At 39.0% G+C, this 24,889-nt stretch overlaps 1 protein-coding gene across 4 annotated transcripts in view; it reads right to left on the bottom strand.

Moving 5' to 3' along the window:
* The window catches only part of adarb1b (adenosine deaminase RNA specific B1b), a 199,391-nt gene that overhangs the window by 38,636 nt on the left and 135,866 nt on the right, over window positions 1-24,889 (bottom strand). For all 4 annotated transcript variants that reach the window (XM_071207135.1, XM_034109648.2, XM_034109647.2 and 1 more), the window contains one exon: window positions 2,320-2,394. In XM_071207135.1, coding sequence (XP_071063236.1) covers window positions 2,320-2,347 — 28 coding nt within the window. In that variant the 5' untranslated portion in view covers window positions 2,348-2,394. The remainder of the gene's footprint in view (window positions 1-2,319; window positions 2,395-24,889) is intronic.

The raw sequence follows: 24,889 nt of genomic DNA on the forward strand, positions 1-24,889 counted from the left end.
ATGGAGCTTGTCAGAGAACACAGTGTTATAGGTTGCCAAATGTACTGACATGCCGTTACCATCTGCATACAACAGTTGACATGTCTAATAAAAAAAGGCCTAAAGTTAAGAACACAAACTGCCTATCCTTCAACTCACAAGCAATATCTGCACTTTAAACATGCAATATTTCTTTTGGTGTGCGTGCATTCTGAAAATTGCTTTTATGCAAATATGATTTTTGCTAATAAATGTAGGAAAAGAGGGACTGTGCACAACAGTAGTGGAAAATAATGGTGAAAGGTTAAATGTGTGTTGGACAGGGACTCAATCTCAGCCAAGGACCTTTAACCACCACATATGCTGCAGCAATAGTTGAGTAATTTAGGCAAGTCAAATGAGGACTTTCTAAATGAATTGTTTTATAATATTCAGCACGTAGCACTGCAGCTCATTATGTTTCATTATGAGTGCATAGACTTTTCGGCTACTGCAAATGCGGGAAGTCCATTACATTTAATGCATATTGTTCAATTGTTTATCAAGCGATCAATACCTCCAATAAAACAGTTATATTTGTGGGAGTATAGAGATCAATAGGTCAATCGAGAAAAATGCAATCACACACTGAAAAACAGTAACATGCTGCACAGAAAGAAAAACAGTAAATATAATGGCACACCAAAGAAAAATAAACTGGAGTTCCTTTTTTCTGTTAGACAATGTATCATTCAACACTTTCTCTGCAGAATTAAAATTGGTACAATTAGTGTTATCGTATATATTTTCTTGAAGTGTGAGGGATATTGGTAATATCAGATCAGAGGAAAAAAGCCATTGAGTAAAACAACCATGACACCATGCATTAATTATGGCACACACATGCAGTCGGGGCCATTATCATGCCAGCGTCTGTGTAATCAGTTCCCATTATTTATGCAAAACACAAGTCATCCCATATGGTTGGATCTGCTGAAGTTTAAATTCCCTTGGGGGGGTTGCACAATCTTAAAAATACAGGAGAAATATTGTATCACGGCTTTATTTGAACTTGTTTGATTCAGGGATGATTCATGTGATTAAAGAATGTCACAAAATGCAAAGGATGTCACATAAAAGATAAAGATTCTTTCATGTTCCCCTTTGGTGTTCCCTTGGTATTAAGCACATACGCTTGAGTGAACTGGGGCTGTATTTTATCTTCAAATGTATATTTTGACTGGCAGTAAAAGGAGGCTTCAGGGACTTTGAGAGACAACAAAGAACATTTTGTTAATCTACTTTTTTTGACTTATCACGTAACAACAGAGCAAAAACATGCAGTATGTCACTACAATAGGAGCTGTTCGTTTGTATTGCAGGTTCGTGCACCGCTGGGATGACAGGTCTCTTTGAATGTGAGCTCGGAATCTCTAAGGTGTTGGGGAAACATATTCAATCATGTCTTTCCGTGTCTTTTGAAGCTCAGTTACTGAGTTCACACCGAAATGTCTAATTAAAGTTCAATAAGCTGCAGTTGAGAGGATTTTCTGAAGAGAGAAACGGAGGTTGAGGGAATCTGTAATACGACATGAAGCCTCTCAGATGTAATGATTAGTTCTTCCCTTTAGGTTTCCTGGCTGTGTGTGTATTTGTGTGTGTCTGTGTCTTGGTTCAGGAAAGGACAGGTTACGACTGCTATTATGGAGGTGAACCATTTTAAATGTATTCCGCAACAAAGTTTCTGTTAGATTTAAAATTTGAATACATTCGTGTGATTCATTTGGCGTATTGTACGGTGGCCGACAGGTGCAAACGCCCAACTACTGCCCAAAACACTTACCTTAGGAGAAACACGCTGTGCTTTCAAAAACAGTGTAAATATAAAAACAAGAATGTGTGCTGTTGTGTTTTGAGGTTATTGCAGCGTTTTTTTTTTTTAAATGCAGTGTTTTGTTTTTTCAGTGTTTTGTTTCTGCAGCGCTTTTAATAAACGCTGAAGTTGGTGAATGTTTTTCTAAATGATAAGCATGTGTTGCCAAGTTGGTGAATATAGCTACATTTGAATGTGCATCGTTTTTGAAATTGCATCAATGCAAGTGTTTTGGGCTGTTTGCCCAAAACACTTCCATTGATGCCCCCTGTCAGCCCCTGTCAGCCACGGAAGTGTTGCATGTTATATTATACAAATGGGCTAGGACCTTTTGTAATAAGCTAAATCTGATTACACATCAGGCAAAATATGAGGGAAGACATGCGGGCAGACAGAAAGAAACAAAAATATACATGCAGACATTTAGAAAGAAGGGACCAGACAGGAAGACACTGATTGAAAAATTAGGAAAATCACAGTCTACTCACTCATATTCTCCTCCTCATCCACATCCATGGCTACGGGTTTGATCTGACCTGAGAGCAGCCTTGCCCCCACTGCACCTGAAGATCAGAGGACATAAAGGTGGACTGCATTAGCAAGGACAGAGTGACACACATAAACACATCCGAAGACCCTGAGTGGCTACAGCGATGATACATTACTTGAAGCTCCAGCACGCACACACACAGAGCAAAATGCACATATTGCAGTGGGCAAGCAGCCCGTAATGTAGGCATATAAATATTCAGATACTGAAAGATATCAAGGTGAGAGAGGAGGCCAGGGCTGACAGGCCTTAATAGCAGGAGCAGTCTATTGTGACTTTAATATCCCTCCGATTAGACCTCGTTTCCCACTGCCTGCTGAGAGATATACAGCGAGTGACATGGCCAAGTTACTCCATTACCGCACACACATACACACACAACTTATCCCCAGGTGGAGAGTGCGATTAAAGCTCCATTAAGCAATATTTTTCAAACAAACCTAAAATCAAATGATTCTCTGCAATCTGACGTTCAATCTGCCGACTACACTGATGATGAACACCCAACTCTAAGGCTATTTAGGCACGTTTTAAACTGAAACCATTTTGCCATTATTTAAAAAGAAAAAACATCCATACTTCCACATTTCTCAAATATCTTGGTACCGTAAGTGTTTTACATGGTATAAGCCACCAATAAATGGCAAATATAAATGTCAACTTGGTCATCCGGTTCGAGATGTGAAATACCAGAGGGTATTGAAAAACCAAAGCAGTGGAAGACACGAAAATAATTAATGAAATTATCTAGAGATGTCAAAAGCATACTTTCTGTATTTCGAAAACTACTTAAGAACCACTCAAAGGTGTACTCCACTTTAGTATTACATTGTTAGACCCAGAATGGAAAGTAGAAAAATAAAAGATCAAAATCGATGCAGCGATATTTTATTCCTCTCATTCTTGTTCCTTATCAAAACCAGGCAGCTAAATAACCCAATATCAGCCGCTGTTCATCGATTTAATGATCTCCAAAAGAATAATTTCAGAAGAGGAGTTTACACCACTAGCTGTGATACTAGCAGTACGCTAGTTACAGAAGTAACAGTTGTAATCAGCCTCCGCGACATGGCGCAACATAAAAATATTGCTGAGAGGAGGGCAGATAATAATAATAATAATAATAATGAGTTCCATTTATAAAGCACTTCATATTTGAATGCAAATCCCGAAGTGCTACAAGTAGTGAGCATGAACAGTATAAATAAACATTACACAACACGGTAGAATTAAGTGCGGAGTGATGAAACAGACTAACCAAAACAGTTAGAAGAGGAAGAGAGTAGCAAAGAGGGGAAGACGAAGAGCGGCGAAAAAACGAGAGGGAAAGCAGGAGAAAGATGGCATTATGATATAGAACAGATTGTGCTGATTCTACTCTCCCTCCACCCGTCTTCCATCAGTGGCCCCATTCCTCAGCCAGACACTTTCTTAAGCTAAACTAAATGGGCTAATTAATCTGGGCTAATGGTGGGTGACAGCAAATATGCTTGCACAATTATCACCTTATTACAGATTCATATTCCATCGCGTAATTGAAAATGAAAAGGTGGGGTGATCGGAGGATGGGTGCGAGTAGGTCCAACAGAGTGGAAGATGAGTCATTTCTCTCAGGTAGCTGGAGCCAGGTGCCTTGGCCCCCAACACACTCATCCAGTAACTCAGAATTTCTTTCAGTGAACACATGACAAGTAGCATTACTTACAAGTTGTTACTTCTGCAGTGCAAAGTTCTCTTTGATTGCATGGTACATTATTCAGTTGAAATGACCAGTGTGATGTATGTAGGGGAACATGTTAGAAGCATTGGAATCTAATAGTCCTAACTACATCTCATTAGTGTACAATCACGTGAAACGTCGAATTATCTTTTTTGAACAGTAGCACAGAAGGGACGAACCAAACTCTGGCTCTAGATGGCCTTTCGTGGTTTTTCATAACGTGTGTTAAAGCCACGTTGTGCTTCGTTGTGCTTAAGCCGTACGCTTGAAAAACTGCTGTAACACAAGCTACCTCCTGATTTCATTGCTACCACAGTGGTGATAGGTCAAGAATGGATCTACAACTACATCCCGAGGTGGCGACAAATCTAACACCCTGTCCCTTGTTGGCTATAAATAGTTTAAACATCTTAAGTTAATATTGTTCCATCAAAAACACCTTTTTGTGATGGGACTTATCAACTTTGTAAGTTGTGACCTAATGATTCAGACATTACTCCTGATGTGAAAAGGATTAAATATAATAGACATGATCCGGTAAACTTATTTGATGCCATCCAGCACAATGGGAATCAAACTGAGTTTATGCTATTTACATTTGTTTGTAACTATCCTTGGGGGATTTCTTCCTTTGGGGAATAATGTTGCGTGGTGAGTTTTATTTATTCATCAATTTCTTCTTTGTGTATTGTTCCATAAGTCATAAAAAGTAATATTGTCCGTATTCACAAATGTTCTTGCAATGTATTTGTCTCTTCATGGTTATAATATGGCCTGAGTGCAAAACAAAAAGGCTGTTATTTCTCTCTTATACTTCTTCTTCCTCCTTCACATATCCTCCTCCAACACACACTGCTGTGTAGTTTAATCAGCACGCAATGCAAATGTGTCTGTCAGTTTTGATTTTTTAGATGAGACCGCCTCGGTCATACATCTGTAACTATTCCTGAAATCAGGTGCAATCAGCAAGGAGAGTCTCACAAAGAATTCATAAAACGAGTGTATGAGTGTGCGTGTCTTGGAAAGTAAATCTGAAGGTAAATGGCTTTGCAATTATAAAGGGCAAAGCACGACAAAAAGAAATGGTTTGAGCATTCTATGAACTAAAATAAACGCTCATATTTTTGTATTAAGTTCGATAAATGTCAACTATTAAAATATCCAATATATTTCTTCAAATAGATCCGCTGTGAGTGTACCTCAAAGGTCATCCAATCCAAATGCTGAACACAAGTGACAAATTAGAGTAATCTACGACCAGACTGTATATCAAAATGACTGATCGTTAATAAAGGGAAAGATATTACACATTGCCTAAAGGAATACCTGAGGCTAAAAAGGCAGTAACATATTCTTTAATATGGTCCATTGCCTGATTTACCCTTAGGCATTATTTTAATATGACCATCAAACATTTTCAAAGGGGTATAAGCTGCTTTGTTAAAATGACTGCTAAATTATTTCAAAAGCAATCAAATAATGATTGAGTCCAAGTAAGCATATACTTTTTGGAATTAACGTATTCTGCTACAGAAGTTGTCTCAAACGTTGAAAGTGCATTTCTCCAGTATTGGATGTAGCAAAATGCTTTGAATATGAAGAACTGACAGCAACCTGATGTTGAGCAGCACTGATGAGAATACGTTGTGCTATCAAACAAATATGATTTGGATGCATTTCACAGTCTCCCATTGGCAATTAGAGGATATCTAACCCGTTTAAACTATGAGCAAAACAAAGGGACACAAGCAAAGTGGAACATCAAAGGTTTTCTGAAGGCGCTTAAGCCTTTTTCTATAACATCAGCCAATGTTGGACATCAATACCGCAAAACTAATTTAGACATTTGCATGCATGGAGATTCAGGAGACAGATAGATTTTGATATTGACAATTTTTGAACCCACAAATGTGCAGCAGTGGATTTAAAGTGAGTCAAAGGAATCAATGGTGAAGGCTGGCGACTATCTTCCTCCACACGGCATCAAGTTGTGAGACGGCTTGGTTCCAGCGGGTAATTCTGAGTGGACGCCAAGGGAGGCAGGGAAAAGAGAAAGATGAGGAAGAAGATGAAACATTTCAAATTCAATCTGGCACAGGGAGAGGGACTGAGGGGAAATAAGGTGGTTTTGATTTCTCTCTCATCCCTCGCTTGCGCTGTGACGGAGCGATAGAGTATCGCAACCTTGGAGGGAGCGCCAGCCGCGGCCAACTGTCGGGAGGAGGTGGGGGGTTGGCGGGGTGGAGTGCGGGATGGAAAGGTAAAGGTGAGGGGAGAATGGAGGATGAGAGAGATAGAAAATGCAATCTTATTCCAAGTAAAAGAGAATCATTATCTGCTCTAAAACAGAAGGCGATGGAAAAGTCTGCCCTTGGCAGGCTGTGGGCCTCAAACTGTATATAACAAACTCCCTATGAAGTCTAGTGTATGATCCATCAAAATCATTTCAACTTTAGACCTTAAGAAAAACACTGAAAGCCAGAGTTATAAATAATTTAAGATTTCTACTTGCATGAAAGGCTGACCTTCAATAATTCAGAAAAAACTGAAAAGGTAAAAATCTATTTCACCACATTAGTAACTGCCTCTGCAACCGGGTTGTCACAAGTTATAAGCAAAACCTTGAAAGGTAACCTGCCATGCAAAGGAAGCACAAGGGAAAACAATGACATGGAGTTGAAAGGTCCATTTGAGAAAGTCTCTAAGTGCATTAGCATGGTAGCAACGCATGAGAAACATAAAGGAAACATTTCCCCTTGAGTTGCACAAGGATCCATGGTTTTTCCGAAACACATTCTTTGAGCAATTCTCTCCAATTTGTGCAAGTGTTATTTTTAAATGAAAACTCCCATCTTTGTCCGGCAAATTGTCCACGTACACCACAAAGATCTTAAGAAACACACTCCACTAGCATTGTAATTGAAGGTTATATACCTTCTGCACTCTATCGGGCACAATGGAACTACTGGAATGGTCCCAGTGCTTTACCCATACTGTAATGCCTGCTTTTGTACTCTTTGTCGCACTTTATCCCCCTGACTTTTCACTGCAAATGGTAAGGGACAGGTTCTTAAAATGAGATGGAGATGGAATTACACAGAATCTCTTTTCAGTCTCCAATATTGCCTTAGATTCTAGGTTTCACTCAACATTTAGCCATTTGATTTGGTGGCCAGTCAGCTTTGAGAGGCCAGAGGCAACCAGAAACACGGGAAGATACAAACATTGGATCATTTTCACTTATGGAAACAGACTTGGTGGACGTTTGGGTTCTCCGAGTGCCCTTCTACTTAACTTCCTTTTTAAGAAAGTAAGTATATTGTGTTGTAGACGTTATCCAATATGATAAATATTTCTTTTTCCATTTCAGTGTCAACGTACTTGTTTTAAGTGCTGTATTGCACTTACTGATCACATGCTGGGTACTCTGAACATACTTAATTCTGGCTCATGTTACTCATTACATTGTATATATGCGCTATTTTTGATTGACTGAAGCAAAATATTAGTGCCTATTTATACTGCAACCAAAGTATTTATCACATCTATCCCGAGAACAAAACAACTACTGTACTATAATTGTTGAGTCCTGCACCACATTTCCATTGGTAAGTGCAATGTTTTCAGCACATATGTAGAGTCCCCACTCTTCAGGACTTTGACCACTTTCAGTATCATAGCAGGTTTTCTTTGCTAAGAAAAGAAGATTTAGACTATTCTATACTTCCTAGGAAGCAATCCTATTCTCACCAAATTGTGGTTTGTATATGCTACTACGAAGAATACAGCAAATAATAAGAAACGGGTCTGATTCCACTCTGAAGTGGAAAAATACCAGGCTCTGCCACCAAAAGGGACACAAGTCAACCAATTTGTAATTTATATCAGTGGTAACAGGGCATTTTGCCCACTGATGGAATGATGGCGTCTAATTGGTCCCTGGACAAGATGATAGCCTCTGATTGGTCTGACTGTTAACACAAGTTTCAAGTGTCATCTGATATGAAATGTTTGCTCTTTGATGCAATTATAGCGACACTGTATAGCCTTTTTGAAAACACTTATCTTTACTTTCACTTCAGACATTCACTTTTTTCCCCCTTACCTGGATGAAAAACGGGAGTGCTTTTTTATAAGCTAAGCTTTTTGCCCTTGCGCTTCTACTACAGTAAATGTGTCTGTTTCATGAATTGTCTGTATTGATATTGATAAAAATATATAGTTTAAGAGGTCACAGGAAATACACTGCATGCTTGATGATGGTATAATGGGACCATTTGATAGTAAAATGCAGAAGTGATATAACTAAACTCCTAATGAAAATAGACGAATGGCATCGTTCAGCTCTCCTTGTCTCTGGGAGAGATCGTCAGTGACACTACTTTACGCTTGGGCCCAGCGAGGGAATCTACTACCGAGAATACATTAACATCGTATTAGAAGACAACAGCCTCATCCTTTTGAAACTTTCAGCAGGCTGACATGCTGCTGGGCTGGCAGGACCGAGACAGGCTCTAAAAGCAGCTCCCGCTTAGCTCCTGTCAAAAACAGACACTGGAAAAAAAGCAGGGCATGCATCGTTGCAAAAACACATCCATGTACATACTTATCTCTGAGATCTTAATGTACCTCTTCATGCTGCTCAAGGGAATCTAAACAATGCTACTCTTTTCTAGAAATGGTATTGTTGCCTATACTGTATGTTTTATCTTAATAATCTTTGAACTATTTGCTTTGTAAATCAGCTATTATAGGTCTTTGCGGTTTTTTATGCACGGACCCTTTAACTGAGATTATTCTTGTATCCTCACATTGCGAAAGGCCAAACATTTCAAAAGAAATTCCCCTTAACTGACCACATGTATTTGATAAATGTGTGTTGGAAAAATGTATTTCCGATGGAACATCTATTTTATATTGGAATTTGGTATCAAAGCTAGTTGTGTTCAATCACGTGTTGCTTGCTCTGAATAAGTGTAATGTTACAAGTTTTGGGTCAACACACTTTTGAAAAATTAAACAATAAAGCTTTTGAACATTGTCAAAAACGTTTTAAACATATTCACCACAGCTAACCTTTTTTTAACCCACTTTTTTATCTTGAAAAGGGAGTTGTTGGAGGGCTTGGGAATGAATACGATTCCAAGGAAAAATCTCAAATACAATACAAATGTAAAAAGAAGAGTTTTTTAAGTAGTTAAAGCTAAATTGCTTTTGGCATTTACCTTTAAAAACCCTACTTTGAATAGCCTTTATTATGAAAGGAAGTAGGAGTAATCGTTTTCCCATTTGTTAAATGCAGTCTGTAGAGTCAACGTCTGCACATCTGCAATTTCTAAACCGCAGAGAGTCCTTGAACAGAACCAGTATCACCACTTTTCGTATTAATATTAACAGGTTGTTTTTTAAAGCATTTTAATTAATATATATAGTAAGGCTGAGAGAACGATTATGGAAAAAGAAGAAATGTTCTGCCCCTTTGAAGACAACAATGTTTTGAAGCGCTAGCCAATAGAAGCGCAAGGGTTTCATATTGATGTCACTATGTTACGGAAGTAAACACAGGAGTCCAATAGAAGTGTTTCTGGCAAGGGATGGATGTGGGAGAGAAACTCCCTCTGGGGGGAACTTTGGGATTTTAGCCTTTGCAGACCATTTACATGCACAAAAACCTAGAACACACTACAGGAAAGGGAAACCCCAAAAAGCAGAAAAGGCTGTCTTTAAACTATCATATTAAAGGTACACTTAGAACTATCAGAATGAATACTAGTCTATTCAATTAATAATATTAAAGGTTAAAAAGCTCAACCTAAAAAATGTAGGTGTGTCAGTCATTGTCACATCCACAGCATTAAGTCCTTGATTATTTGCAGCACACGACCTGCGCGTGCTTAACTGACGCCTGGCTCTGACAGGATCTCTGGTTTGGTGTGTTTGTAGGACTTGCTGGGTAATGGAGCAGTACAGAGGCTCAGCCGGGGGTTAAGAGGGAAACACAGACACTGCCCACACACACACTCGAGCCCCTACGGCATGGCTAATTCTGAGGTGCACAGCTAACATTTATTCTTGTTGTGTCTTACAAAGGGTGTTTTACAGTAAACAAATAAATAATAATTGGAAGTTGATGCAAATAAAGATTATAATACATTTTAGTAAATATGTTGATTATATTTTTACATATTGATTTCTATATGGACTTGCACTTTCACGATTATTTTTTTTAAATAAATAAAACAATAAAAGAGTAAAAGAAGAGTAACACAAGGCATAATTATATGTTTCTGGATCCCCGGCTGAGGTCTTAAAATGATATGTTTTGTCTGGCCAACAAGCCACATAAAATATTAATATAATTTAATATCATATATGAAATAGAAAATAGCATATCTTCACATTTTGGAAGGAATTGGAGAATGTTTTGCTCAGAAAATAATTTTCTTGATTAACAGAATACAAATGGTTTCAAATCTACTTACTTAGAATCACAGTTTAGATTTTCAATATGAAGGATGTTAAGTGTAATATCTTATTAATTGTTGCACGTTATGTATCTCTATATTGATGAGAAGCTCTGCTAGCACCTGCATGCAAATGTAACATTGCCCAAAACATTAGCCCAACATGGAAAAAAGAGAACTGCAAGGTGGAGAGGGTGGAGAGAGAACGGGTCTTTTATTGTGTTCCAGACTTTAATATCTGACAGTGGGTCATTTATCATCATGGACCGCTGATGGTGAGAGAAGGGAAAAAGGTGGAGAAAGCAGAGGCAGAGAGTATCAATATGAATTTTTTATTTGATGGGTTTTTATGGGAGATTGCATTTCAGAAGGCTGGCAAGGTCAAGGTTCGTGGAAGAGTGAGAGGACGGAGAGTGAGAGGCCAAGTCTTAAAGGCCAGGTGAGAAATAATGCTGTTGGTGCACGTGAGAAACACACACCAGCACTTTTGTTTGCAACATACTGTATGCTTCTCCCTGTGTGCATAAAAAGCTGGAAATTAAATGTGATCATTCTGCTTGAGGCTGAACGCTCCCCGATTCATTTTCAATCTTTTGATTCTTTAAACCCACACACTTTTTTACGATTATTCTCCATCTCACATACAGTAGAGTGTTTTTTACTTTCCTTTTTCACACACATACACATCCAAACTTCTTAGCTTGGCTTCAGGTGTGGTCATAAATCATAGTAGTGAGTGGCTATGATTCCCCCAGCACCAGCAAGGCCGGGGGGGTTTGAGGGAAGAGAGTAGGCTGCAGCTAAATGGCTGCCCCTCGCTTCCTGCGTCCATCAAGGCTAGAACAAACGACTGACTGCTCAGCCTCTGGGCGCGGAGCTCACAGACGTGTGACATCAGAGGCACACACACACTTATCGTTGTGAATAACACTTTTACATGGACACATACACACGTGAAGTAGTACAGAGATAACCAGACACAAATAAAAAATTGCTACTGTATGATGATGGCAGCAAGTATCAGTAGAGTGACAACAAAGCTCACAACACATTTTTTCCCCACAATTTAGGATCAATAAATCTTATCTTACATATTTTGACTTTACATCCGACACTTAAAATAGTATTTTCTTTTGGGTTGTATGAAGAATGTATGCCTTGTCTATGTATTACAGTGACCCTAACCCTACCTCATGCCCATTTGGGCGCAGACTGAAAACTCATCTCTTTCGACTCCACGTCGAGCGATAGAATTACTAACAAATAATTGCTAACAAATTACTTATATACTAATAAAGGACTGGCTTATCTAAAGCCAGTTGAGTAGCACTTGAAATATCTTAGCTCTATGAAACCTGATGTACTTATATGATTCTGTTTTCTTCATGTGTGTATCTTGTTGGTCCAATGCATTTATTGGAAGTCGCTTTCCATAAAAGTGTCAGCTAAATGCAATGTAATCCATTTGGTCTCCCTTGAAAAAGAGATCAATGATCTCAATGGGATTTATCTGTATACATAAAGGTTTGAAATGAAATGAAATGTAATGTAATTTGGGGCATAGACAAAAGTACCTGCAAGGAAACTAAGCAATGTACTGCTGAAAAATATATTTCAGCCACCTTAAAAGTGTATGCAATGTTTGGAATATTTTCACCACTTCACTTTACAACTGATGGTGTTATATCGAAATGTGTTAATTATTTGGGTGCCACCTGTTATGTCCTTAGGAAAAAACTAAATTTGACAAATCTGAACATCAGTTGTTGACTATTACTTCCAACGTAAATTCTTTAGGTGGCTAACATAAGTTTGCTGCTGTACATGTCTCAATAAGGTAAGACTGAAGCACCCTTTTGTGCACCAGTCAGTCCTGAAATTAAATGCATAGGTAAATCCCAGGTCAAATATACTTTAGAATGTCTTGAGCATGTTGTCTTCAGTGATTGTGATGGTATGATAAATGTCTGTTTCTTTGTATTTTGTCTTGGTATTTGTCCTTGTTGCTGTTGCGTAGGGTGGCTAACATATGTTTTGCTGCTGTACGTCTCTTACCTTCCGTTCTGGTATTCAGAAGTCAGTTTCTCCAAACTGTTTGTGTGCTGACTGCCATCGATTGTAGGAAATACACCAACTTTGAATAAGTACCTTATACAACAACACTTTAAAAAATCAGAACTCCTTTTAACTGCTCCCTAACTCACCAACCACACGCATATACATGTACAGGACCCCTCATGTGTAATGCATTCATCATCAACTTTATTCCACTCTATTTAAAATGAGAAACGCAGTATGACAGACATCCTTTGACACGGACAATTAGGTAAGGAATCACAAATTCTCTCTCCAAGGAAACCAGAACTAAATATCTTGTTGTAATGGCTTTATAAGGTCTGTTCTAAGCTGTACAACTCCAACTGGTGTGGAATTTGACACATGGTAAAGTAAATATCAGAAAGATTAGATAACTGTGTAGTTATCTGACATAATACCTTTGTAGGAAAATATGTAGAAACTAGTCACCTATTTATTTGGTATGGTATTCAAGGTGTGTGCCAACAATGGTATAAATTGTTTTGCAATGTTTTTTCACGCCTGAACCCTGATATTTCCATCCTTGGTTCTGATATTGCGGTCACATTTCTGCCCTTCAGGAAGACTTTCTAGCAACAATGGTTTATTTATCAGAAGAGGACTTACTCTGTATTCCTTGGTGGTGTGAAGATATTGATTTACTGAGCAGAGTCTAACGTTTGATTTCTTTTATGTATTGACTGGAGAGTTCCTGTGTAACTTTTTACACCGGAGATCTGGCCCCAGGTGTTTGATATAAAAGGTAATGAAAAAAATGGGAAAAAAGTTGTATTCGATTTCAGATTTTGTAATAATGGTTTGGCCTTCTCTAGCCTTGTTTTAATGTTATAAGGATTATTTGGCAGTTAACAATAACATGGTTTAAGACTTCTGAATCTGTTGCCCATTAGTCAGACAAACAAATGACCAATCACCATTTTTTAAAATGGTTTAACCTGTTAAGCCCCAAGCCTGTTTTTCAGTTCTCAGGCTCGAACATGACATTCCCAGAACAAATGACTATATCTTCACTTCTATAAGGGGTACATTCATAATCTTTGTTCTCAAAGCAATGATAAACCTGTGAGTTGGATGTAGAACAGTCAGAATCAATATAGATGTTGTTATTTTAAAGTAAATTCAGATTGAACATGGTAAAAAAATGTATATGATAGTTTCCATCCAAATTTGACCTTTTTTGAGAGGTTTCGAAAGAAAAAGAACACTTCTGGGATCATTTGGGTGGATTTGCCATATCCCTGGCCCGCCTCGGTCGATTTTGATGATTGACACCTCTTTTGAACCGTTAGAGCCGATATAATCGAGGGGAGGTTCCTACAAATCCATCTAAACATTACCATTGGTGAAAGAGCGCAGCATGCCCAAAACCAGAAGCTGGGTTGTAGCTCTCACACACACTATATGAAATCTCTGTTTTTGACAAAAATGGAATGATGGATTATCAGTAATCATTTCAAAGGGACACAGACACATTGGATTAACCTTCAGCAGCGTTTTTATGCGTTTTAATGCCATTGAACACAACTTTTGATCAGAACACAGCAAAGGTAAGAGCAAAGGTAAAGGCCCTTTTCCCACTTACGGTTGAAACAGTTATGTCTTCAATAAGTAAATAAACAGTTCATTAAAAAGCTTAAAAACAATCTCTATGACAAGTAAAGGTTGATAAAGCAGACAACACTATGCACAGTAGGGCTGTGCATCTTCACTGGTCTCACGATTCGATTCGATTACGATTATCCTGTCAACGATTCGATTCGGTTCGATATCCCGGTGCATCCCGGTGCATCCCGATTCATACCAATGCGTTGCATCCTCAATTTTCTAGATTACTGCACATGGCTTATTTTTCATCAATGCATACATGCAGTAAATACATATGAACTCTCTTTTTATTATTTAGAAAGTGCTTCAGAAATCAATAACATAAATGTCTTGACATTCATTTATAAACCAGAATAAATGAATTGTATAGGTCTAGCCTCCGTGTGTGAAGTTGTTCCATCCTCAAAAACAAAAAGCTAATGCTTCTGCAGTCTAGCTGCAGCTTCTAGCCACGGCCTTCTGTTAAGAAAGGACACTGAATGTCCTGAATGAGGCATCACACACAGGACGTGAGTCTGAACACAGCAGACAACAGGAGTATTTACAACAGCATATACAAACTAAAATACTGCATGTGGGTGCACACTTACATTCTCTGTTTTACTGTTACATAAATCCAATGAATGAAAGATAAAATTAGCTTCATTATATCTCAGTGATTAAGTGAATAATAAAGTTTCTATCGGGTCACTATCAGCATGTCACTCATTATTTTCAGGGAGGGGGCGGGGCTTGGAGGAACGGAGAGGAGAGGAGACGGTGATCGCGGAAGCTTTTTTCCTCCTGCCTTCACAAACTTTACACACGTATATATCATCTGAAAATTGCTAGAGGACATTCATACTCTGCAATCCAAGACTTAATTAAATCCACCAAAAACCTGACATGATTGTAACGCGATTATTTTTGAAAAACATAAATCCCTGTCTGTGTCTCTGAGCCGCAGCAACACGGAGTGATTCAGAGCGGGTCCTTCTGCTGTGGGTTCTGGACTGGTGTTCTTGTGTTGGTGGATAAAGCAGACTGCTCCGTGTTCGGTGTTGCTGTGCCGCTGTCACGTATGTTCCCTGATCTCTGCGTCACCGACCGATTTGATATTAAAGTGACAGAAAAAACGTTATAGTAAAGCCGCGGCCGGAAAATCAGGAAGCAACGTTACTACTCTATAACCGATTATCTTCCGTCACTGCATCGAGACCGAATCGTCCACGTCCGCATCGCAATGCATCGTAGAAACGATTATTTTCAACACCCCTAATGCACAGTAATTGCAATTACATTTTGCTAAGACATAATACGGCAATGCCGGCAAAGCATAAGGTGAATAAAACAAGAACAAAATATAGTGACTGAAAATTGCCAACAAAGGGCACCAATTTCAGATAAGATTGACGCAGCTGTTAAGACTGTAGATAGTTAATTTAGAGTAACCTCATTAACATCTATAAGCCTCATGAATAACACATTTCTGGGTTTACCTTGTAATAGGCACTAAGTGCAGCAAGGAAGCACTAACGCTAACCGTCAACTTGATGGATCTGTTACTCACTATCAGTGTTGGGCAAGTTACTTTTAAAAAGTAACTAGTAATAGTTATAGTTACTGCTCTCAAAAAAGTAACTAGTTACTTTATTAGTTACTAAATTATAATAGTAACAAGTTACTTTACTTTAAAAATAATAACAATAGAAATACAAGTTTGTGTGTTGTTCTGTGGCACCATAAGAGAAAAGACAACTCCCCACATGTAGCTACATTAGTTAGGTGCTGCAGGAGATTGGCATTGCTGTTATTCGATGTGGACAATGCTTTCTGTCCTGCACACGTTTACATTTGACCGTAATATTGTTTGCGTCCTTTATCGCCACAAATTGAAAATAGTGGTTATATCTCCAAGTTGTAAATGCGCTGCTGCTCTCGCTGATACTTGCATCTGCCATAGTGTGTGTGTGTGTGCTGGTGGTGGGCGTTGCCGTGTATGTGTGTGTGTTAGCAAGTGTTTGTGTATTTTCCCCATAAAGCAAGACCCGCCCAACTCTGTCTATGATTGGCTTACCCTGAAATGTTACCCCGCGTTAATCAATCATCACTCCTCTCTGGTCACTTTCACTTTTCCATTGTACTGTGAGAGGACATCGCTGTATTCGCCTGTTACATCCGCAGGGAGATTCGGTTCAGTTGGATCACATAACGTAACGCAGTAACGCACCCATTTAAATCACAGTAACTATAACGGCGTTACTGAATGGGAATAGGTAACTAGTAACGCTATTAGTTACCGCAAGAGGTAGTGGCGTTACAGTAACGTGTTAGTTTGTAACGCGTTAGTCCCAACACTGCTCACTATTGATACAAAACAGAACTATAGACAAAAAGAACTACAGCTATCTGAATAGTTATATGATGAATGAAAATAGTTGCAGCAAGTCAGAACAAAAATGTTTTGTAAAACCAATCACAGTCGAGTATTCATCAAATTAAGGTGGGAAACAAACAGACAAACACATGAGTTAAAATGTTTCCTTTAAAAAACTAAATGTATTACGTTTAATTAGGTAAACGACTAATTTCACTTGCCAGATTAAAAACAACGTGTTTGCCAGAAGGAATGGGTGCCAAAAAAACGGAGAGCCAGAGTAAAGAGAGGAGAAACAGATCGAACAAGACAGAGAGTCCGAGATGAGGAATCGAAGATGAGGTGGAGGAGGAGATGAAAGGAGAAAAAGAGGGGGCAAGGAAAGGGGAAGGAAGTGGACAGAGACAAATGGCCATGGGAAATGGCCGGTGCAGGAGGCGGCCTAAGAGACAGCCCTCTCCGCAGCACTAACACAGACTGATAGGCCCACCGCACTGCAATACCACTCCAATACGTTCCATCCTGTCTGTTTCTCCCCTTATTTTAGAAAACAAAAATAACATTTCAAACCATATCAGGCCTACTTATCCGACCAGAATGTGGTATTAGATCATTTTCGCTACTGTAAGCAGGAACCCTATTTGTTATTTAATACAATTTAAGGAATTGCAGACTCCTTCAAAAATATGTTTCCCCATATGATTGTGTAATGACACGGAACCAAAATGATTTTTTGCTTTCAATGTATTTTTTGTTATGACTGTTCTGTGGCTTAAATAAAAAAAACAAAGAACAGACAATCTAAGAAGAAAAAAGGATTGACTATTTCTTCAAATATTTCAAAGTATGCATTAGATTATCCTGTATGTTCACATCGGACGCCATTTCCAGATGTTAATGACTATCTATTTGATCTATAGGTATACACATAAGGAGTAATATGAGATCTAAGAGTTTAGAAGTGGGAGATTGGAAAATAGGAAAGAAAGGGATACAATGTGGAATACTCGGATCATTGTTAACTGTCTTTATATGCGGTAAGTTAAGTGAGTGCTACTGTCGCCATCCCAAAATCCCATTACTTTTCCCAATAAAGCTCTGGCAGTCCAGTGATTACCTGAAGAAAGTGTGGGACAGAGAGAGGAAGAATCTTAATAGAAATGGGATCAGAGGTTTTCTGCGAAGAACCGTCCTCATTTCACTCTTCCTATCCATTACTTCCTCAGTTGACGTCTCTAGGACCTGACCATGTAATGCTCCGTAATGGGGTACACGTGTGGGTGCTCGGTGGCCTAATGGAGAAGGGGTCTTGGCGGCGATTGGGAGTGCCTGTCGTGCTACTTGATTGAAACTGATGGGCCAAAGTAACGGGGGCCAAGAAGTACCGGCCACCCAACATGGCCCTATCTGTCTCATCAACTTTACCTCGGGAGTCCATTATTCAATTTGGCCCTTCTAATGACCAGTGAATTAGGCTGCCAGAAGCGATTTGCCTTCTGAGCACTACCGCTGGACGTACATGCTTTCTCCACTCTGAATATTAAGAGGCAGCCATTCGGACACTGACATCCAATCTGTGACTTTAGCCCAATGAGGAATGCATTGGAGTCAATAGGCACTTGATAAAAAAACGGGAACGATTGTAAAGTATAATGAGACATCTTTAGTTATAGTCACATGTTTCCCCCTCTGTCAATCTCTGTGGTATAACTGACGGAACGACAATGGGCCTAAACAGTTGAAACTACATTGCCCTAACCATAAATGGAAAGTACAACTTTCACCCTTGTCAGAAACGAATGGTCAACACTGTTTTTAAGTCATTGATAAGGCAAATCTAGACATCTGTATGATATTTATGTTTTTCGATCAGTCAGTAAAAACATGGGCATATTAGATCGAACAAACAAGTCCAAAATTAATTATTTCTACAAGGCTAATTACCTTTTTAATTTAATTAATGACAATATAGCCACAAACTCCATGATACACCATCACAGATTTACCATTCCTGTCACTCGGATTTTGCATCTAAGATTTAATTATATCACAATTTACAAATGTTTGTATTATTCAATACGAATCGCACCAATTTGTTTATAAGTAGGATTAAAATGAGCTTAATCGTTAAAAGAAAGAAACAAAAAGTTGTTTACTAGAATCATGACATGTTGTGAGGAAACATGCCCTTTCTCGACAACTGAAGGAAAGTATTTTGTCTGATTTAGCATTACATTTGCAATCAGAGCCCTGCTAAAGCCAATAAACATATAGGAAGACTAACATCTACACCAATTTGTTCCTAAAACACAGAAGGACATGAATGAAATTGCACTTGATCTGGCTCAATTGTCTTGCATACTCTGCTTAATCTTGTACTATATCTGACAACAACAAAGCTACACTGCATCTGTACAAAGCCAACATTTCTTTTTCACTCATTTGACAAAAACATATTCGTTGCTATATTCCCATTTTCTATATTTCCTTGGTTCCAGACTGTTTTGTTTTTAGCCTAAAAACAATCATTGCAGTGACCTTACAAAACGATGGTCAGGTCAAAACGCCATGTGCCAATAGAAGGAACGGCAACAAAAAAACATCAAACATCCTATAAATGCACTTATTGTTACCCAAGGAATGTACTGATTGGCTGGTCAGTGCTGTTACGCACCATGCTCACCCCACCAAGAAAATAAAAACTGTTGCTTCATTCTTTATAGATTCTTCAGGTCCAGGCATGCGGTTTAATAATAATACAACTCCTCTACTTTTTGCTTTCTTCCATCTTTTCAAGGTTGTTGGGTGGCTGCCTCTCCTTTTTTTCACTAGAAGCTGTAAAATCAGTTTGACAGCTTTGATTTATGACACAACACAGGCATAGAGCGCCTGTAGGGAAAGAAGTGTAGGTTTGAGTGTGTTTGGAAGTGTGTGGCTGTGTGTGTGTGGCACTGCTGTGCTCAATGTCCAAGCACCAAGCAGGGCACACAGGTAGGGAACTCCTAAAAACCTGCATGAGCTCACGAAGATCTACATATACTGTACATAAAGAGAACTAGCAGAAATAGACATACAGTAGTGCAGTACATATTGTCCATTTTAGAAAGAACTATGCTAATTTAGAAGCTAAAAATAGGACATTAACATAGTAAACTACATATTTAGGTGCCATTAAAACTCTTTATAGTTTGTTAATTTTTTTAAACAGCATTGTAAACAGAACTGTCTAGGGATGGGGCAATATTACATTTATTATGTTACACTTTATTTAGCCGACGCCTTTGTCCAAAACGACTTGCAATCAACCATGAAGATCCGATATATTGTATTTGATTGCCAATAATGGCAAAACACTCACAATATTGTGAAATACAAATAGTACAATCATGATTCAGTATTGATCAAATCAAATATCCTGTTGGTGATATTTGTGCAGCCCTTTAGCCAGTTGATGGTGGTGAATGTCCATCATTGTTATACTAGATAATGAGCTTAAGAATGACTTGAAATGCTTTCCATAATTATATAATTAAAGTTGGAGAAGGGTTAAGATTTATTATTTGATTATTTAAGGTTGTTTGATTTTCACTATGATGCAATAACATATTTATATTCATATTTTAATGACATGTAAGGTCATGTGATTCCAGTTTAGTTGAATGATATTCTAAGAGTTTTTTAAATATTTAATGATTATCCGGATTGTTACCAAAATCATAATTATCTAGCTCCGATAATCCTGACATTAGATGTTACTGTCATCCTTATTGTTTTTTTCTTTCAAATTTCATGCATGGTACCACATATTTGAATCTGTTGCTGTGTCTTAATCGTCATACTTCTGTACTTCTGTCTATTTTGAGCGAAGTGCGTCCCAAAGCTTAGTAGGGAAAACGCAGGGCACTTTCCTCAATCGCAATTATTTCATCTAGAAATATTTTTTTCAATGCAGATGTTTGCTTTTGGACTTTTAACATTTTTTTGTCATTTATTTTCCCTTTGCCATTCTCTGTCCATCTAACTCCCCCACACAATCCTCTCCTCAGTCCTCCTGCTCTCCTCGCCTGGATTCCCAGGGTGCTCACAGCTGACACCGTTTGTCACATTCAAGGCCGGGTTATGCGCACCGGAGTGTGCGTATCCTCCAAAGTGCTTGTGTGTATTTACAGGGGCCGGGTGGAACTCTAAAAATAAATGCTGTGCCAGGACATGGATGCATCCATGTAGATGTGTGTGGGCTTGAGCCTGAAACACTGTCATCTAGGAGTTGAATTTCACACCTTGTGCCTCCGCTATTGTCAGGCAGAGGTACCGGTGATGGACGGCACAGGGAGAATGGGGGTGGGCAACTCCTGCCAGATGAAAGAGGTGCTGACAGCTGACAGAGGGAGGGACAAAGTGTTCATACAGTATAAGAGGATGAATGTCAAAGGGTGGGGAGGCAGAAGAACAGTAGGGGCTATCACAAAAAGTGTAATCGAGCTATTTTTTACGATTGAGATTAATCTTTCCTCCGTATTGCTGGTGAGGGGTTTTCTATATAACATATTTGGTTGGGAGAATCAAATATTCATCACTATATGTCTGTTCTATTACTCGAAAGAAATAGCTCTTCACGCAAGCAGTGGAATAAGCGAGAAAACATTTCAATATCCATTTGAATGTACACACATGGGGTTTATCTCCGCGGCGGTGATGGAGGGAGCCGACATAAATCCCCCAGCATACTTCTCCAGGGCCGTAAAACGTCTCTCCCCGCCACCTAAACACACCTCGGCGGTTTGTGCATTCACGCTCCAACGCTTACCCCCGCCCCCTCTGTCTCTTACGGTCATTAGCAGCATGCTAATCAAGGCTAATTACATCGAGACAGGCAGACACAACTCATCCCTTATCGTGACGGAGTGCCGCTGTGCCTGGAAATGTTGTGCCACTAAACAAGGCTGTGCTCATAATCAACAGTTTTGTTGTCGCTGTGAGGTAAATGGATGTGTTCTCCATTTGTTTTTCGTTGCAACTGTTGTCAAATGTCAATCGGTCTGTCTGGGCTTTTTCTCAGAGGATGTTAATTTGTGTGTCTACATGCCAGAGCTTTGACTATTCTAAAGTCGAAGGAAAACAGTCAAATCAATTAAGAAACTGTGTTAAATATTACGTCAGAGATTTTAACAGCTGGTAATGATCATATACAATTAGTTTAGGTCAATAGCAGAAGTAGAGAACAATTTAATGAGGATGTAAAGGAAGGAAATGTGGAAAAGAAGATGTATGTAAGCACCAAGATGTATAAAAAGGATGAAAATAATGAGGTTTTCTAGGAAGTCTCTTCCACCTCAGCGAGTTCAGTCACCCCCCCACCCCCCCCCCCACCCTCTTCAAGTTACAAAGCTCATTTTGGAGATTTTGCTGGCACGGCAGAAAAGACCTCTGTTTCCCATTTTCCATATTTCATATACGGCCCATTGGCGAGCATCGTCTACGGGTGTCATGGCTTGGCACTTTTACGAGAGACGCATTGAAGAACTTATCACTCGGAAGATATGCTTAAGTTCAGCATTTTGAAAGTCACTCTGCACTCTATAGTGATGCACTTATAGAGCAGAGGTACATTATGATCACTCTACATGGCTACGCCATCTGTCACTGCACGAACAGCCAAACATTTTAGTTGCAGGTCACACTCAAACAATAATAACACATTGGGTTTAAATAGTTGTAGGTTCATAAAATGACTACAAAAAGGTAGATGATTGATCTAAAGACAATATAACAAACATTAGGGGAAGGCAAAAAAAAGCCAACAAAAGGAATCCAATGGTAATAAGACAGCACACTGCAGTAAGATGCAATGAGACATGAATAGACTTTATTAACAGCACACATTTGACTGTTCATAGTAAGAAAGGCACAGGTGTTACAGATAACATGAGGGATGGTTCTGTTCTTTTCTAGAGTCCCGATAAGCCATGATGGACAAAAACAACAGGGTCCTGTAACTGAATCTGCTAACTCGAGTTACGCAACAGTTATTTCAACTTGTTTCTACAATTGTATCGCATTGAAATTACTTACAACATTATGTTCCAAACTGTTGTATTGCTACTAATACTTACTTAATACTTTTTCTACAATTTGGTAATATAACATGCTGCCAAACTCTATGTCCTTTAAAACTAGATAAGATGCTAGAATTGACAGCCAACCTTTTGGGGATGTATGAAAAACATTGTGTTGAATATGAACATTTGAAACTGAGCAAAAGATAGGCTTTTGTGATAATTAGTCATCGGTGTCAGGATCATAGACTGTATATATAAAGGTCAGGATATAAGATGTGGCTTTGTTGCAGCTGCTAGGGCGGGACAAATAGCACTTCTCATTGGTTCACTGAGACAAGTGTGCAATCAGCCTTATGTAAGTGACGCCATTGGCCCAATTTTTTGAAAATATCAATTTGACCCACTGACCTACCACGGATCATCATATCATTCCCAACAGAGCTTCTAAAACCTCGTTGTCTATCATTATTAAAACAATTGGAAACCCCTGTGCTGATGGGCCAATGTTCCTCAACTGGGTAAAGAATGACGGAAGTCCTCTCTGCGTGTTTCTTCTACATAAGTACTTATTTAGTTTAAACGTATTTTTTACAATAGATGCATACTTATTAACCCTTATATCTGCACTGTCCCTTTTGCCGTAATAATGTCAATTTCCCCAGTGTTGGACGAATACAGGATGTATCATTCAAGTACTTCATACTTAAAAATATTCATGTTATTACTGTAAATTAGATTAAATGTATGTATGACACACTTCAGATGCAATAGTCTTCTTTGTGTTAAAATATGTTATTTAACAGTAGACTCTTGCACACATCCAAAATGAGCTGATAGTATTATTTATAAATTGAGCTCTGTAGGTCAACCAAACTAGTCATTTAGAAGCACACACACATCAGGAACTGTGCTCTGCGGGGTGGATCAGTGTGTGACAGCTCAACCTCAAACAGCTGGCCCTGCTCGACCCCTGTATCGACATGTTGGAGTGTCCTTGTGGAAGACACTAATCTGCGCTGAATGGACTGCCAGGTCCAGCGGTGCTGCGCTGACTGTGACCTCCCGACAAAGAAACTAAGCGGAGAGAGACTTTCCTCGAGTGGGTGTCACATCATTCTCCCGGCGATTGTCTTAAGTAAGTGTGTGACTTCGTCCTCGCAGCTAGCCGCTAACCCAATGGGCTCTAAAGCTAAAGTACTATAAGCAACTTATCAGGAGGCTTCCGGCGTGCGGGCATTAAAGCTGAGCAACATGCTGAGTCAACGCTTCTCCAAGAACGGGCGAAAAAGTGCCATTTTCATTCCCATGGTGATAAGGGGAGAGCGAAAAGGCGGGAATCGGACCGGTGTAATGCTGATGGACGTTGTCAGTGTCTTTAGTGTGAGGCGGGGGTTGGCGGGTGGAAATACTGTATCAGCAGTGGTGGGTTTAAGTGGATGAATGGTGGCGATATGGGGGGGGGATTGTAGGGTGGCGGGTTTCAAAGCAAGTGGCTGAGACATGTTGTGGCCACCTAAGTAATTACTACCTAGGCTGGAAGGCTGATCCCCAGAGCAGAGCAGCACACTCAGGAGGGAGAAGCTTAGAGCCTCTGAGGGGCTCCGGCACCCGAGTGCATTTACACAGAGACGGACCTGTCCCACTCAGAGAGGTTGCATTTGCTCAAAAGAGCAATATTCTGATCCCCGAAAAAAGAAACAAAAGAAAAGCGTATTAAATCAAAACAGGGATTCAATGTCAGTATTTGTTTTTTTGGGAACCACTGACAATAGAAATTAAACGAGTTGCTGAAATATTATTTAGAGGATCGTCCCATTATTGAAATAAGAGAACCATTTGTTATTTTCATTTCGTTTAATCGTTTATCAGGAGGGAATAGGGACAAAGCACATTAATGAACACTTTAGACAAATAATGCTTCAAGTGTAAATATGCCGGATTTGAGCTTTGTGCTAATTTCCATCCGTAGTCCCCGACATACAACATATAAGAATCAACATTATCGGTCTTCCCTCCTGATTCAAACCTTTCAACACATGTTTTATTCACTAGTCAAGCTTCCATGTTTTATAGGGTGTCTATTTTTGGTCTACAGGCAAAAAAAAATTGCCCAAATAGCTGTTTGAGATAGTATGAATAAATAATATGAATAATACATTAAATATGATAAAATATATGTAATAAATGTTCACGGTTAGAGTAGCAAT

This window comes from Pseudochaenichthys georgianus, chromosome 21 (genome assembly GCF_902827115.2).
Source record: "Pseudochaenichthys georgianus chromosome 21, fPseGeo1.2, whole genome shotgun sequence".
NCBI classification, from domain to species: Eukaryota; Metazoa; Chordata; class Actinopteri; order Perciformes; family Channichthyidae; genus Pseudochaenichthys; species Pseudochaenichthys georgianus.